This window comes from Chanodichthys erythropterus, chromosome 12 (assembly GCF_024489055.1).
Source record: "Chanodichthys erythropterus isolate Z2021 chromosome 12, ASM2448905v1, whole genome shotgun sequence".
In the NCBI taxonomy this organism is placed as follows: domain Eukaryota; kingdom Metazoa; phylum Chordata; class Actinopteri; order Cypriniformes; family Xenocyprididae; genus Chanodichthys; species Chanodichthys erythropterus.
In genome coordinates, this window is record NC_090232.1 from 14,658,356 (window position 1) to 14,676,083 (window position 17,728).

The 17,728-nt window shown below is 39.0% G+C and overlaps 1 protein-coding gene across 1 annotated transcript in view; it reads right to left on the reverse strand.

Annotated features, from left to right (window-relative positions):
• Positions 1 to 17,728, reverse strand: part of LOC137032282 (zeta-sarcoglycan) — a 131,018-nt gene that overhangs the window by 91,972 nt on the left and 21,318 nt on the right. The window contains exon 2 of the mRNA XM_067403998.1: positions 4,823 to 4,924. Coding sequence (XP_067260099.1) covers positions 4,823 to 4,924 — 102 coding nt within the window. The remainder of the gene's footprint in view (positions 1 to 4,822; positions 4,925 to 17,728) is intronic.

Sequence of the window (17,728 nt, forward strand, 5' to 3'; positions counted from 1 at the left end):
CAGTATTCAGCCTTACAGCTCATGGCTCTCCTCCTAGACCAAGACCACCATGCCGCATTCCCTGAACTCTAGCTTCTGGCTTTCTACACTTTGTGGATTAATTATAATTCGCAATGTCGCACCCTCACAGTCATCTGAGGCGAATGATCCAAAATGGCCGCCGTGTCGCTGCGAGGGTGTGTTGGGATTTGCGACGCTGTGTTCTCAGTGGGGTGCTGAGGGGAAATGCAAAGGCCCCTCAACGGGCTTTGATGTGCACTGGTGATTATTGAGGCTAATCAGGAGTGCCATCAGCGAGCTAGCAGCAAGCCAGCGCTTTGTTTGTGTTCTTTAATGCTAATCACTGTGGCTAACACATTAGGCACTTTGATTTATTGGCTCAAGGACAAGGCTTCTTTATAAGTTTATCTGAGCAGTGGTAAAGGGGTTTATCATTATTAATTAATGTGCACTCCAAGCAGGCTCAGCGGCCATTGTTTCTGCACAGTGTATTGGTATAGACTGAAGTATAGAGACTGCTATGCCTCTATTCATTTGAGTTTCACTAGTGCGCCAATTACCACTTCTGCTGAAATGACTAGCATAAATGTTAACCCATGTTTTTGTATACTGTTCCTTAACATGAGATAGCCTAGGCTACTTATTAATCTAAAGCAGCAGGACTGCTGGAAATACTAATACTAATAATAATAATAATAATAATAATAATAATAATAGCTTTAACGTGGCTAAGGTTGTGGTCAAAATGTGTTTGTTAAAAAAGAGCTTCTTGATTTTGTCAGGTACAAAGATGACATGGAACATGTTTAATTTAAGGATTTTAATTAAGACTTAATGTTGATGAATATATGATAAGAAAAACAACAGCGCAGAATATTAACAATGGACTTACAATGTTTTTTGAGACTATTATGCACGTTTCATTCAGTGTGACAGGGATTGACCTGCTTGAGCTGCACGAGCTGAAGCTGTAAACTGCACCGGTAAATTGAAGCGCTGCTAGCAGGTTAATTAACTCACCCAAACGCATCCTATAAATATGTGATTAATCACGTAAATACAAAACATAAAAGTAATATTACAATTTGCTCAAAATTTGCTCCTCTGCTCAAAATGAATAACAACTTTAACAACACTGTCTTTGTTAAATATTGAAATAAATATAGGATAAGTAAATATGTAAAAAGATGGAATTGTAGTCAAGAGTAAAATGAAATATGTAAAGTTAATTATTTAAAGGGGTCATGAACTGTGTTGTTTTACTGTTTTATAATGTTTCCTGGGGTTACTTGTTATGTATGTTAGTATGCTTTTTACATCAAAAATTGTCATAATTTAGAAATAAAAGGCATTTATGATACCCTGATTTTAGCCCTCTTATTAGTTTTAAGGGCCATGTCTGCTGTGAGACAGTGTTGTGAATAGCTGACATCTTTCTATTTGAAATAGCCAAGTATTTACTCTCTCTTTTAGTACGTTTTTACTATTACAGCTGTCAAGGTTAACTAATCATGAAAAGTGCTGCATTACATTTAGATCTATGGTATTATATTTAGATCGTGGGATGAAAGGTTGCAGTGATGAATATGATCACAGACATGTTGTTTGAGCGCTTGAAAGCAGTGGTCTCGTCATTGCAACTCAATTTCTGTACACTAACAAATGCTTTCATGGTCACTAACAGTGCAAACACGATACAAAACAGGAGTTTTGACATGTGTCCAGAACTCAGTCACTGATAAACTCGCACTGTTTGACAGCTCCAACGATTGCAAAGAGAGTGTTCCTTTATCACTTTCTTTATATAATTTAATCACCGTTTAAATAACAGATTATTTTCATCCTACTAAGAGAAACAATGTGAAGTAGACTGTTTAGTTTAGTCACTAGTTTGATTTACTGACACAGAGACAAAGAACATCTGACTGTACATGAATCATTACATATCAGAGAACAGTAGAAGTAACTCAGTTACTTATGTTGTTGCATTAATGTCAAGTCCATATTATAAAAGTCTTTTTGCAAAGCCTGCGCTGAAATGCGATTGATTTACCAAAGAATCCACATTGAAATCGCAAATAGAAATAAGTAAAGCTCAACTGAGACATTCACATTGAAAGTCATGCTTAAATTAACACTCTCGGGTCGTTTTTTTTTTTTTTCTAACCAGTGAGAAAGAGATTCAAAATACTCTGTCAATGTTGCACATACAATTAAGAGCTATACACCATTTTAATCTGTGGAATATCTTCTTTTATTTGTATACACTCAGAGTAAAAACAAAATGTTGTGCTTTTTGCAAAATAAAGAAAACTAGCATGATGCGTGATCTCTCGTCTCCCTCTGAACGAAGTCCAATCTGATAGTTTTCAGAAAATGAACTGTAACTTAGTGAATACTAATCACAAAAAATGAGACTTCTGTCTAAAAAAATGTTGAAATGTCAGGTTTTAAATCATGTAAGTCAAATCGAAAACAAAAATTCTGTGTTTATGTAATCTGTATGAAAAGAGAGCCATGTCAAAGTCCGTGATTCAGCTCATTATCCGCTAATGCGGCCACGCCCACGGAGCCAGCGCTATTCAGAGGCAAATTCAGAGGCAATACTTGTATACATCGTCTCAATCGTGTATTTGTTGTCACGAAAAGTGTTTATCTGGATGTTAAAGCCATGGTTAGCGAGAGCCATAGAGGTAATATAACTGTTCAGACACTTTGCATCACAGAAATGCATTACATTTTAAAGAATAATAGAATACCATTATTTTAAATTGTAATAATATTTCACATTATTGCAGTTTTTTCTGTATGTTTGATTTACACCATGATGAGCTGAGACATGATTTTTTCACAGCCTACCTGTCTGAAAGAGATCATTATTTATGCAGGTCATTAGAGCTCTTTATGCAATTCTTTTGTCTTCTCAGGTGAGAATCACCCATTATTCATGATGATTCACGCCTCCACGCATACTGTGTTTCTTGACCAAAGATGTTTTAGAAAATTTAAATCTCTCTATTGTTTTATATGAACAAGCAGGCAGCATAATTTTTACCTCATTTTGAAGCAAAAACTCTAGTCTACAACCTCCAATACCCAGAAGTCTTGTGAACACAGATTTAATATATATTTCTTGGCTTTATTTCAGTGACTGAAGTTTTTTTGTTTTTTTCAATAACCATGCATAAACGTTATTCCTTCAAAAATACAAACATGTACATACATGTTCCTCACATATTAGTGTAGCCTAGTTTGTGCTGAATACAGTGTAATGACACTTTTTTCCATTAATTTGTTTATGAACAACTGAAAAAAGCACAAATGTCAGGGCATGTCAAACCTTCTCCAGGGCCAAAAAACTCAGACCCCTGAGGGTTAATATTTTTGACAAAATATTGACAGAAATATATTTTCTTCAAAAGATAAAAGACAGACAGACAACCCTAACCCTATAACAGTTAGACAGACAGACAGAGAGGGCAAACCAGATAGCTCATAAAAAAACAGTACCAATCAGCACTAACCAACTTAGACTGGCATGAAAATTCATCAAGGTTTTTCCTTTTTCCTTTTTTTTTTTTTTCTGCAAGGAAAATATTGTGAATGCTGCAGTGACAACAGCCACAGTGAGTTAAAGAGTGAGACACAACGAGAAAGAGAGAGAAAGAGAAGGAGAGAAATCGATCAACAGCATTGTGTTTACAATTGGGTGCTAAAGGTCAAAAGAGGCCTAATACAAATGAACCAGAACATGATGCATGCGTACAGCGGGAGTTTGAGGAAGCGCCCGACCCTGTGTACTTCTCTGTATGTGTGCTTGACAAAGAATGTGTGCTGGTGAGCTTGCCCTATTCATCTTAGTGATCTACACTTTGCTCTGTCACATATATCAAGAGTTCAAGCTAGAATCCCTACCACGCTCACTCCAGCATCACAGCTGGTACCTGGGATGACAGACCAGTGACGTCTGAAACCCTGCCAATTTGCATGCCCTGTCACCATGGTGGGTGTGTCGGCATTTGATGGAGAGTGGAGATGTTGTATTAATGTCCTTAATTTTTATAACTTGACAAACTGCAAATGGGAAGTAAACATGCAAAATCAAGCATGATGCAAATAACAGACTGCATACTAAAATAAAAAGAAAAACATTTTTGAAGGAACTAAATCCTTTTTAGGGATTTAAGCCATCAATTTAATCATAAAATTAAACTTAATTTTTTCTAACATGCTAATAATAGCCCTTGTCACATCAAGTAACATAAAGCTGAATGAACAAGCTCAACCAATGCTACAGGCTGAGAAGTTGTCAACCAGCAATTTCACTCACTACATGGCAGCACAGAGTAAAATAACTTCACTGAGGGATTTAGCAGGCAAAGTTCAACAGGTTATTTGAGCTGCTTAACATGGATTCAGCACCAGTTCTGTCCCTGTGACCTGCTGCACCTGTTAAGAGAACAGGAGCAAAATCCTCATCCAAAGAGCAAACCCACTACCTTAATCATTTAGTTTGCTGACACAATCTAAAAAAAAAAAAAAAAAAAAAAAAAAAAAAGTACTATGGTATTATGGTTTTGCTGTGAGATGGTACCATGGTAGTGAAAATCATTTAAAGTACCATGTGAATGTGATAATCAGCCAGAACTAGATAAAGTGGCATTTGTTTGAAAAACAGAACTGAGATAATACTCCTATAAAAAATAATAATAATAATAATAATAATAATAATAATAATAATAAATTAAATATGTTTGTTCCCCTAAGAGTTTACATTATGTTCCCATTGCAAAGGTATAGAAAACGAGACAGAACTTCTTACCCTTCTGGATTTGATCTCTTTCACATAAAGTGGAAGAAGGAACTCCGACACGCCCTCTAATCTGATGCCCTCTTTGGTTACGCGGAGATTTCCCATGCCATCCTGAGGGACAGAGAGAGAGACAGAGAGAGAGAGAGGGTTTGTGATGTGCGTGCAAATATATTATTGTTTAACAGATTTACATTATCATCAAGGGTTGTTTTGTCTATTTTTCACTTGATAAAATATTGAGTTCAAGACAAACCATCAGGATCTGAATGACAACACAAGCCAAGAGACATGCTGTCTCCCTGCGTACCACTGGTGTCACTGTTGGTATTTCTTAAAAATAAATAAATAAAAAGGTTTGGGATTGGTAGACCAATAAATCAAATTGAATGTTTTTGAATTATTTTATGCTTACAAATGCAGCATTTATTTGATCAAAAATACAGTAAAATGGTCACATTGTGAAGAATTATTATAATTTTAAAATACATCTGTTTCTATTTAAATATATTTTAAGATGTAATTTATACCTATGATGGCAAAGCTTATTTTTCAGCATTCATTACTCCAATAATAACAAAATAATAATTTGTTACATTTATACATTTATATATACCTTTTCTGGGTACGCCAATTGCTTTACATATTGAAGGGGAAATCTCCTCAACCACCACCAGGATGCCGGGGTTATACCCCTACTCTTTTTCGAAAGACGACCTGAGATTTTTAATGACCGTTGGGAGTCAGAACCTCAGTTTTCATGTCTCATCTGAAGGACAGTGCTTTTTGACAGTGTAGTGTCCCCATCACTATAGGGGTGAGCACCCCTTGCTGACCTCACTAACATCTCTTCCAGCAGAAAACCCATCAAGGTACTAACCAGGCTCAACCCTGCTGGCTTTGGTGGGCAACCAGTCTTGGGCTACAGTGTGATAGCTCCAGTCTTCAGTGTCACATGATCATTCAGAAATCATTCTAATATGCTGATTTGGTGCTCAAGAAACATTTCTTGTTTTATCAAATGTTGAAAAGAGTTGTGGAAAATGTAATACTCTTTTTCAGGATTTATTTAAATAGAAATGTTTTGTTAAATGATAAATGTCTAAATATCTTTAATGCCACTTTTGGAAATGCAAACTTGAAAATGGGATTCAAAATAGAAGTTTTTTCAAAACTATACATCTCCATGTAAACTACAAAAATGTGAATTTGTGAAAACAGTACTTCATGTGCATGCGTATTATGTGTTAAGTCTAAAGGCATGTAGTGTTTCTTTACAAAGTGACATCGCCAACTATTGGCCTGACATGCATAATGCAGTGTTTTTAGTCTTTTTCACTGATCCGTGCGAACAGGGATCGCTTTGACAATGTTGTCGTCTGTACTCGAAAAACGCAAAGGAAAACGTTTCCATTTTTACTACATCATTGACGTGTAAATACATACCCTACGTTTATTTTTCAGTGTTTTCTGTCTTACCTTTCTGTTTCATTGGTTACTAAGTATGTTTTTGTTGCCATGGTTACTCATCTCTTCATTGATTTCACACACCTGATCCTTGTTTTGATTTCACTCTGTATATACTGCCCTCAGTTCTTTTTGCTCACTGTCCAGTTTTGACTGTTCTAGCACACTGTTGTTTTATTTTCTCATTGTGGAGTATCCTCTTTTGTTTTGTATATTGAAAATGAAAGTAACTGCTGCTAAATTGATACACTTTTCCTCTCATCGTCTTCCTGTCTGACTTGACATTACACTCATGTCTCTGGTGGGACCACAGTTACTGAAACACAGTCACCCCTTAACAGGTTCAGCATTGATAATCAAAGGAACTGGGAGTTTCACACCATGTATGAATCATGAATTGATAGTTACATTGACATGCTTTTGCTTTTCTGTCTTGTAGAGAATGCAAGAATATGAAATTTATCAGTTTGCTCCCATGTCTCTGCATTAATAAATGCATGTAAATGCTCAGATGTGGCAGCATGTAGATTTAAGCATCTCTCAAAGGCTGGTTTCTCTATTCAATTTGAGTTGCACAAAGAGGAACCCCACGGCTGTTTTCCATCTTCCTTTTCCCTATATATCTCTCTTCTTCCCAAAAGCCATAAACTACAGTACTGACATCATATTTTTAAAAAAGACATTGTTGATAGAGATGTTTTTTTTTTTTTTTTTTTTTTTTTTTACTTTCTGAGCAACATATTTAAAAAAAACAAAAAAAACAAAAAAAACAAACAAACAGCTGGAACCTTTTAAATTATTCTACCTTTTCATCTTTTTGACCTCCCTACTTTTAACCTGTTTTTTTTTTTTGTTTTGTTTTTTTATCTCTCAAGAGTAAATTGTGTTCTTGGGCAACGCTAATTAGTCAATTACTAGAGAAGCTGATTTCATGGTTGGCTCTAAAAGCATTGTTTCACAATTATCACATAAAGCATTATAATTACTGAATGTGAAAGCACTTCCAGAAGACAGAGGACTTCAAGTCCTGTTCCAGCACAATTTCAGGTAAACTAAAAGCCAGAAAGGTGGACACAGTTACCTCCTGTTACTCTTTAGGAAAGTACACCATGGCACTGCTGTCAAACAAAAGTTTAAAAAGAGAACAATGAACACCTGCAGCCAATGAGTGGGTGTTTTTTTTTTTTTTTTTTTTTTTCCTTTTCTTTTTTTTTCTAGATTTTCCATTTTCAGGGAAAGAAAAAATAAAACATTGAAATTCACAATTTAAAATAGCCTTTGTTTGGATAAACTGCAGAACGGGTACTCTGTCCAGCTCCTATTTAGAAATGACAAGAAATTGCTTGTATGCAAAATGCATTCATTTATCATTTACAATGTAATCATGAAAATACCCTTCCGTTTAAAAGTCTGGGGTCAGTAAGTTTATATATATATATATATATATATATATATATATATATATTGATCCAATAAATGCAGTATCAAATTATGATCAGTATTTTTGATCAAATGAATGCTATATTTTTGGTGAACAAACATTTGAAAGTTAGTTTCTGTCCATTTATTAAATTACATATCACATGCACTAGGGCTTTTCAAAGTGTGGGGCACACCTCTCCAGGGGGGGCACAAGAGCATGTCAGGGGAAATGCGCAGAGTGGTAAAAAAAAAATTCTAATAATAATGAATTCGTCAATAAGTAATAATTTCAATCAATGCATCATAGCTCAAATGTCTTGGTTACAAAGGTAACCCTCGTTCCCTGAAGGAGGGAACGGAGACATACGTCAGACAGACCAACGAATAGGAATCTCGCTAGAGAGGCCAATCGGCTTCAAGTGAAACTAAAACGAGCCAATGCACATTGGCATGCAATCATATGCAGCAGCTGCTCACCTCGCAGCACGGGTATTTAATGAGCAGCAGGTGCGTTGCATCTTCAGGTTTTTACTGAGGAGCTGAACCGAATAGGTGGCAGCATCAGTGGAGTACAGCAACTGTGGCGACAGGATGTATGTCTCCGTTCCCTCCTTCAGGGAATGAGGGTTACTTTGTAACCGAGACACTCCCATTCAGTCGGTCACGTTCGACGTACGGAATCCCTACCAAAGCACCACATGAGCTGCCCCCTTCCAGCGCTCTGTTGTAAGCCACCTGAACCCCCTTGCCTAAGGACGTTGGAACAGGGTTAACACAGAGAGTGTCGATCACTACTGTTCCCCAAAACCCAGTGAGACTATTGAATAACACTGGGAAAGCGTACCCTTTCACTAGAAAGAAACGCTGTGGAGCCACATCCTTCCCCGAAGGAGTTATGCAAGTACATATAGAATAACCCCGTAGGGCTTACTACATGGAAGAAAAGAGTTGTGGGTGACTCCAACCCGATGAGAGGTGGGTTCTTCCAGAGGGAAAGGCACGGGCTTCGCTTAGTAGCAACCGTGGAACTAAACATATGGGATCCCTGTAGGGTCACACATGTGGTACCCAGCCTAAACCCGGTTCTAAAGGAAACAACAGAGTATAGGCGTGGTACCCAGCCTAAACCCGGTTCTAAAGGAAACAACAGAGTATAGGCCTGGCGCCAGACGCTCCGCCATGTCGGCTGCCGAAGGGAGATTGGAGGACTCAACAGGGTCTGCCTTGTAAGGACTCTCTGGAGAAATGAGCGCATGTAAGCGCAGCAAGCCAACACCAAGCCGGGGCCTCTCCTTGCCTCTGACCTGAGGTGAGAACACGAGAGGAGACCGGCTCATCACGAAGGCTATAGAATCTAGCGAACGTATTAGGTGTCGCCCAGCCCACAGCTCTACAAATGTCTGTCAGCGAGGCACCACAAGCCAGCGCCCAGGAGGATGCAACACCTCTCGTGAAGGTCTGTGCAAGTAGGTTCACTGGGGGAAACGCATATTTACGAAGGCCCTGGGGCCAGTTGTGTGCCAGTGCATCTGTACCGAGTCTTCCCTCGGACAGGGAGTAAAACAGCTGGCAGTGAGAGGTTTCTGGCGAGGTAAACAGGTCTACCTGAGCCTCTCCGAACTCTCTCCAAATCAGCTGGACCACTTGGGGGTGGAGTCGCCACTCTCCCGGAAGCGCAGCTTGTGAGAGCTCATCGGCCACACAGTTGAGCACATCAGGAACATGATTGGTGCGAAGCACCTTCAGATGCTTCTGACTCCAAAGGAGGAGATTGTGGGTGAGTTGCGACATTTGACAGGAGTCTAGACCACCTTGATGGTTGATGTACGCAACAGTCGCAGTGTTGTCTGTGAGGACCAGCACATGCTTTCCCCGTAATGGCCATTTCAGGCAGCTCATGGCAAGGTGTACTACTAGCAACTTGAGGCAGTTGATGTGTTTATGCAGTTGGGGGCCCATCCATACCCCTGATACTGCATGCCCATTGTACGTGGCACCTCCGCACGCAAGACATGGGCATCAACAGCCTTCACTGCAGTGAAGTGGACGCCCCTGAACTTGGGGGTACGCTGGGTAAACTGAATCGCATAGCCGAGCCTGATGGTCCAAATGAGCCATGCAGACCAAAAACAAAATGAAACAAAGCATTTACCACCCAGCCCTCCTCCAGGTGAAGGAGTTGTGCGGTCACCATCTCCTGAAGAGCAGTCCCATCCATCTCCGGGTCGCCCGTCCTAGGGCCTCTTGCTCTTGGCTTTACCACCCTTCTTGGATGGGCTGGGAACTCCACCTGCAAATGGCTCCATGGTGCCGCTTGGATATATAATTATTATTATTATATATAATAACCCTCAGTGACGAGCAGGCTGAGGTGCTGCGGGCGGCGAATGGGTGGACGCAGCAGCTGACCCCGCAGGCCTGGTAAGCCTTGCCGGTAAGATCCGACGAGTGATTACAGGCCAGGGAAGGGAGAGACGGCTTTGCATAGCAACATTTGCATAGCAACGGCCCCTTCCACAGGAACGAGGCAGCAGCACTGGGACTCCGCCCCTTTGCAGGAACTGGAGTCTCGATCGCAACTCCAAGAGGGTCATCTTCCCACAATGGGTACATGACGAATGCTGCCTCAGCGTGCTTTAAGCCCAGACACGTGATGCAGTGATCGTGACCATCCCTCGGTGCCAGTAAACGACCGCATCCAGAAACACACAAGTAGAATGTCATCTTTAAAAAGTGCTGAAGCACACAGGGGAACGACCGTGGCAACACAGAGATGGATTGTGTGCGACCTGTCGTGTGCTCTCCTCTCTTTGAAGATGCTGCTCTTACCAGCTGTGAGAACAGCTATTCAGCGCTCAAAAGCGCACCGTTACCGGCCATGAAAACAGTTTTTTACAGTTGGGAACAGCTATGCTCAAATAAGCAAAAAAAGAAAAATAATCAAAAGAAAGAGAGGACTTGGCCCCGCTGCTATGCTGTCCGCACTTGAAGAAAGTGTGAAGAGCTGTTTTGAGAACACTTGCTTGCAGAAACACAACTCTGAAGCGAAAAGCTGAAGATGCAACACACCTGCTGCTCATTAAATACCTGCGCTGCGAGGCGAGCAGCTGCTGTATATGATTGCATGACAATGTGCATTGGCTCGTTTTAGTTACACTCGAAGCAGATTGGCCTCTCTAGCGAGATTTCTATTCATTGGTCTGTCTGATGTATGTCGAATGTGACCGACTGAATGGGAACAATACTTTAAAAAGCGAAAAGAAGCAGGTTTTTGGACAAGACACATTGTGAATTTTCCGCTCCTGTATTCAATCAGATCACTTTAAACTGTAAACTCCTTGAAAGCTATCAGTCCAAGGATCCAGAAAGTGTATGCTTTAGGGCTGTTTTGGACTGACAGTTTGAATGTCAGTCCAAAACAGCCATAATACAGAGAAAACCCAGCCAATTGCATCAGAGATGGTGAGAGAATAGTGTATTTGCCTTTAAAGCACAATCTTGCTCCTATTCTGTGATTGTTTCATATTAGCCCAAGCTATTTTTCATTGTGTTGTGAAATACAGACTGAACAACATTTTAAAACACCCAACCGCTGCATGAGCCATTGTGTACGTTGTGTCAAAAGGGAGGCCGGCTGTCTTTGAATTTGAAAACTTCTGCCCTGTACATTAAATTACCTAATCTAAGAATGTACAGATTAAACATTTTCATTTTTGGTTCCCTCAAGACTTTCCTATGGGTTTTAATAATGAACATTTTACATATTTCAATATTAAAAATGTGAATTACGTCCAAACGTTTGGGGTGTGAGTGTATGGAGTTTTCTTAGTAGAACAAAACGCCCAAGTATCGTCAAGTAATGTTTACCATAGACTTTATTTTACTCCTTATTGTACTTAAATTGAAAAAAAAAAAAAAAAAAAAAACCATTATAAAAACCCATAGAAGAATCTCAATGGAACAAATGGTGAATTAGTCTTCTGGATTTTGACGTCATCACTGCAGCATTCTATTATAACAAACAATAAGTGGGCAATGCATATTTCAATGCACCTTGAGCTGACAGATACACTCAGATGTTATTGTTGTGCTGATACTGTCTCAGTTGCAAATATCATGTTTTTCACATACTGCTGATGATTTTATTTGTTTATATTAAACTTAAGTTCATTTGAAATGCGTGCAGCTCCAGCACTGTCCGAGCACTGGCATCTTCACAGGGAAAAAAGGGTATTGTTGGTGACAGTCTGGGCCAACTCAATAACTAGACATTCCATCAATCTGTGGCCACTTTAGGAGATTCAAGAAGTGACAACAGTGTCAGCGATGCCTTAATGCCTATAACTTGATCTTCTTTTAGAACTATTACAGCTTGCATTTCTGCTTCAACTGGTGTGACAGTGGTTTGTTACCATCAACTTCCATGACAGCGGTGGCCATCTGAGTTTCCGCTCTCTCAGCTAACATTTTCAATTTCAGGACTTCTCTCTGTCACGATCAACTGAGTGGCTTCTACTGATCACACTGGACTGATCTTGTTAAGACCAAACATCTCTGTGACATAAGGGCAAGAAGGGAAAGTGGAATCTCCTGTAATGCAGGTGAATGTACTTCCATTCATGAAACTCCATTCCAAATGCATCATTCATCAACCTCTTCATCAGCAGACAAAACCATACTTATCCAGAGTCATTTTTAAATACAGCACAAGTGTGAATCAACCATTTCCGTGTCAGCAATCAACATCATGTAAACAGACATACAAATACAATCATCACTTCAGTATGCTGTCAGCCGGCTGTTTCATGGCAATATAGTGCCATTTAAACCTTGAGAGGGGATTCGATTAGCTGATGCCATAGGCGGAGGGAGCCAGTATAGACAACACTTGAGCAGATTGGGTTTCAGGTATTTCATGACGATTAAAACCGAGGGTTCAGATTTTTGAGCCAAATAGATTTGAATGCAGCTTCCAAAAGACAAAAAAAATAAATAAATAAAAAATAAAAATAATAATAATTATATATATATATATATATATATATATATATATATATATATATATATATACATACACACACACATATACATAATGTTACGTGACCAAGTATTAATTGGTATTAATGAGCTAAGTTACTGTAGTTCAGTCTCTGCTAACAAATACCACAGCCCACAGCACTGTTCATTGCTCGCAGAACAAAAATGCAGCTGCAAATTGAATGACTGCCAACATGAGAAAAAAAAAAAATCCACAAAATATAAATAACGCCTGGGGGTTACAAACTTTGCTTTGAAATACTAATAAAGGTCTTTATTGAATTTTAATTTAACGTTGAGTTGACTTTAGAATTTCAATAATAATAACCTATTACAAGGTCAAGACTTTATTTATTTTCACGCTGTAGATTTAACTATGCTTTGCCAGGCACTGGTGTACTCTGGATCAATGTCTTATTCAATTTAAACAACCTTTGCTGGATGCTGCTTTTAAAAATTAATGTTGCAGAACAGTGAAAAATAATGCAAACCAGCAGTTGTGTCCCCCCACATAACACACAGACACACACACACACAGTCACCTCCTGATCACCCGCTTGGGAGGTGCTATAATGTAAGTCCTTGTTGTGAGCGGATCGATGTGGTGGCCTTGCACAAATGACTAAATAATAACACTGATAGGGCTATGATTAGCTAAAGACCCCTGTGAGGAGGAGCTTCAGAGCGGAGCCACGGTCAGACTTCTAATTTAGGGTAATATACTGGCTATTTGACCAGATTTAAAAAGCCACTTAAAGTTCACTAATTGCAAGGACAACCCCCTCAGAATACTCGGTTTAAGGACCACACATGGGTAGAATATGAACAACTATCCAAATCCTGGGTTTTCAACCAGGGATAAAAATGCAACCTTTGTTTTAGTAGTCAAACTTATGTTGTTGACATTGGACACTAAATTGTGACTCATATTTTAAATATTTTTAATTTCATAACAATGCTCAAAGAGATAAATTGCATGTAATGGATGCATGTGATGGATACATGGATGTATTTGATAGATGGAATGGTGGGTAAATAATGGATGAATAGGTGAACTGGTGGATTGATGTATTGTGCATCAGATGTGTGGATGAACAGATGGAAGAATGGGTGTGTGGATGGATGGATGGATGGATGGATGGATGGATGGATGGATGGACAGATACATGCATGTGATGGATGGATGGATGGATGGATGGATGTGATTGACAGATACATGCATGTGATGGATGGACGGACGGATGGAATGGTGGGTGAATTAATGGATGGATGGATGGATGGATGGATGGATGGTGGGTGAATAATGGATGGATGGATGGGTTGATATATGCAAAGGAGATTTAGCTAGTTAGTTAGTTAGTTTAAAAAAAAAACAAAAAAAAAAAAACTGTGTATATCATGGAGGCCTGATTGATAAATCATTGCAATAAGAGTTCAGTGGTCTTTTGGCTTGAGCAATTGTCAAAGCCTTTACCCACAGAGACTGTGAGTGCCACACAGCAAGAGTTTTAACACAAAGACAGGCTGCATTATTATAAACACATCTCCAGCAGAAAGTAACAATGGGAAAAAAAGAGCAAAAGACAAAGAGAGGAAGAACAAAACAAACATGAAAGGGTGATCATGACGGGCAGTGTGGGTAAGAAAGGACAAGCCTGCTGAGAGAGCAAGATCTGTATCGGTCCCACGCATTATGCTCAGCATAGGACCTGACATCATCTTTTAATCAGCTTCTAATACACTGCTGTGTCAAGGTAATGATCCTTTGTTGCCAGGCTAATTGGACAAACATATCATAGCCCCTCCAACTGTGTGCGCATGTGTGATTGCGTTTGCCTGAACGTTTCTACAAAATCTCAGAGACAGCAAAAACAGAGTGTGGGAGGAACTGGTGAATCAGTGTTCTAAACTAAGTGATAAAGAGTCTAATTGTGGTTGGATTCAGAAGATATGAATGTTATCAGCACAAGAACACTCCAGAAACCCAGCAGGGATGACGCATGGTCCATCATCCTTTGACGCATCTGACATCATGCCTGGTAACATCAATCAGACTTCAAGTGTGCCAGTGTAGGGGAAGCTGTTTTGAAACTGTAGTTTGCCAAGTTACACACTACTCATACTTAATTAAACTTTTATATTATATATAGCTGAAGAGTTGAGTCCAAGCCTCCGTTACTAATTCTAAAATGTCACTTTAGAACTAGTAACGAAGGAACGTTGAGTCGCTTCATTAAAGCTTATTGTATTATAGTATTATGAGAGAGAGAGATCAACTAAACAAGTGTATTACCTGCATCTGATATAGCATTCATTCTTCAGGTTGATGTCCATAATATTATATCCATTATATAAAAAAAAAAAAAATCAGTTTGAATGCCTGCTGAGGAAAGCAATATCTTTGTCTTTGTCCTTTTAAAAGTTAATAGGATTTCCTACAGCATAAAAACAACTTCCTTGTTCTGACTCACTCATAAATATCACATGGTTCTCAAAGAACAGCAAATTTAAAAGACATAAATATACCTAAAATACCTCAAATTAATTTAATTTAAGTACTACCAAAAAACACATTGATGTCCATGGAAGCGGCAATAATAATCCTTTCAATATGTTTTATTCATATCAGATACACATTGTGGATGCAACTAAAGTTTACTCTATTCTTCTCCCAGTTCACCAGCCACTTACTTTTATGTATTTTGGGAGAAATTGGTTCATTTTTCTGTATGTCAATCAGACAAGTTTGATTCTTTGTAGTGCAAACTAACATAGTGGTATCCATTGTGCACTCACTATCTACTGTTTGCCTGACCTGACGAAGACCTCTTTGGTCGAAACGTTGTCTTTTTATTAAATTCTGAGAGCAGCAATGGCAGTGTGCAGTTCTTTTTTGGTTTATTTTGGAGTTACTTTATGATCGAGCACCTGCCCTGAGTTTAGTTGGGATGTGCGCATTTTTTCTTTTTCTTTTTTTTTTTCATTATAGATCAACTAACATGATCCTTGTAAAGGTATTTAAACAACAAAACACATTCACTTACATATATTTGACAATCGGAAAATATCAGATAGTTTATCAGATAGTTATAGTTAAGAATTTTGTGAATATTTTTAATAAAAAAGAAAAAAATTAAATAGAAGCGATACATCTGTCATGTAGTGTGGTGTGTCACGTGTCAAGCATTATGCGTCGCCATGGAAATAATAAGGTGATAAGTTCTAAAATAACGTCACCTTATCTGCCTTCCGGGGCATTGATTTATGATTTAGAGCAAGAACAGACCATGGAAATGTCTTCTGTCCGATTGTAAGTATTTTAAAGTGCTAATAATTTAGGTCAGATTCGACTTACTCTCCTTACCTGAAACTAATAAAAACAAAAAAAGGTAAAGGTGTTGTGCACTGTAAAACAATACATACATACATACATACACTATATTGCCAAAGTATTGGGACACCCCTCAAAATCATTGAATTCAGGTGTTCCAATTACTTCTATGGCCACAGGTGTTCCAATCACTTCTATGGCCACAGGTGTATAAAATCAAACACCTAGGTATGCAGACTGCTTCTACAAACATTTGTGAAAGAATGGGTCGCTCTCAGGAGCTAAGTGAATTCAAGTGTGGTACCGTGATAGGTTGCCACCTGTGCAATAAGTCCATTCGTGAAATTTCCTGACTACTTAATATTCCACGGTCAACTGTTAGTGGTATCATAACAAAATGGAAGCAATTGCTCAAGAACAGTGTGTAGAGAGCTTCATGGAATGGGCTTCCATGACCGAGTAGCTGCATCTAAGCCTTACATCACCAAGTGCAATGCAAAGCATCGGATGCAGTGGTGTCAAGCACGCCACCATTGGACTCTAGAGCAGTGGAGATGTGTTCCCTGGGGTGACGAATCACGATTCTCTGTCTGGCCATCTGATGGACGAGTCTGGGTTTGGCAGTTGCCAGGAGAACGGTACTTGCCTGACTGCATTGCAGCAAGTCTAACATTTGGTGGAGGGGGGGATTATGGTGTGGGGTTGTTTTTCGGGGGTTGGGCTTGGCCCCTTAGGAACTCTTAATGCTTCAGCATACCAAGACATTTTGGACAATTTCATGCTCCCAAGTTTGTGGGAACAGTTTGGGGATGGCCCCTTCCTGTTCCAACATGACTGTGCACAAAGCAAGGTCCATAAATGGATGAGCGAGTTTGGTGTAGAGGAACTTGACTGGCCTGCACAGAGTCCTGACCTCAACCCGACAGAACACCTTTGGAATGAATTAGAGTGGAGACTGCGAGCCAGGCCATCTCACCAACATCACTGCCTGACCTCACAAATGCGCTTCCAGAAGAATGGTCAAAAATTCCCATAAACAGACTCCTCAACCTTGTGGAAAGACTTCCCAGAAGAGTTGAAGCTGTTATAGCTGCAAAGAGTGGGCCAACTCCATTCTACACTTAGAGAATGGGATGCCATTAAAGCTCATATGCATGTAAAGGCAGGCGTCTCAAAATTTTTGGCAATATAGTGTACATACATGTGTATGTAGTGTAACTAAGATATAAAATGGCAAATGTATTTTTTTAGTTTGCCAAATTGCACTTTAGTTCATTGAATACATAGTTTCTTATTTTTTCAGCGACAGTCGTTGTGATAATGAGATGTTGAGATGAGAAGTAGCTGTGATAATGAGATGTTTAGTGTATATTATCACAAGGTTGTATAAACAAACAGTGACTTCCTTCAACTGTAAGATTAAATCTACTGTAAGGAAGTCATTGTATGTTTATAACCTAGTCATAATATACACTAAAACATCCCACAAACATATATTAATTTATTACAGCACTGTTGTGAATTTAATGTGTTAATTAGATTAATTAATTGCAGAAAAAATAAATAAATAAATAAATAATGCATTTAACGCACTTATCCCGCCCCCAGACGTAGGTCATCTGACAACAGCGTAGGGCAACAGCTCACTGCGTGCTATAGCC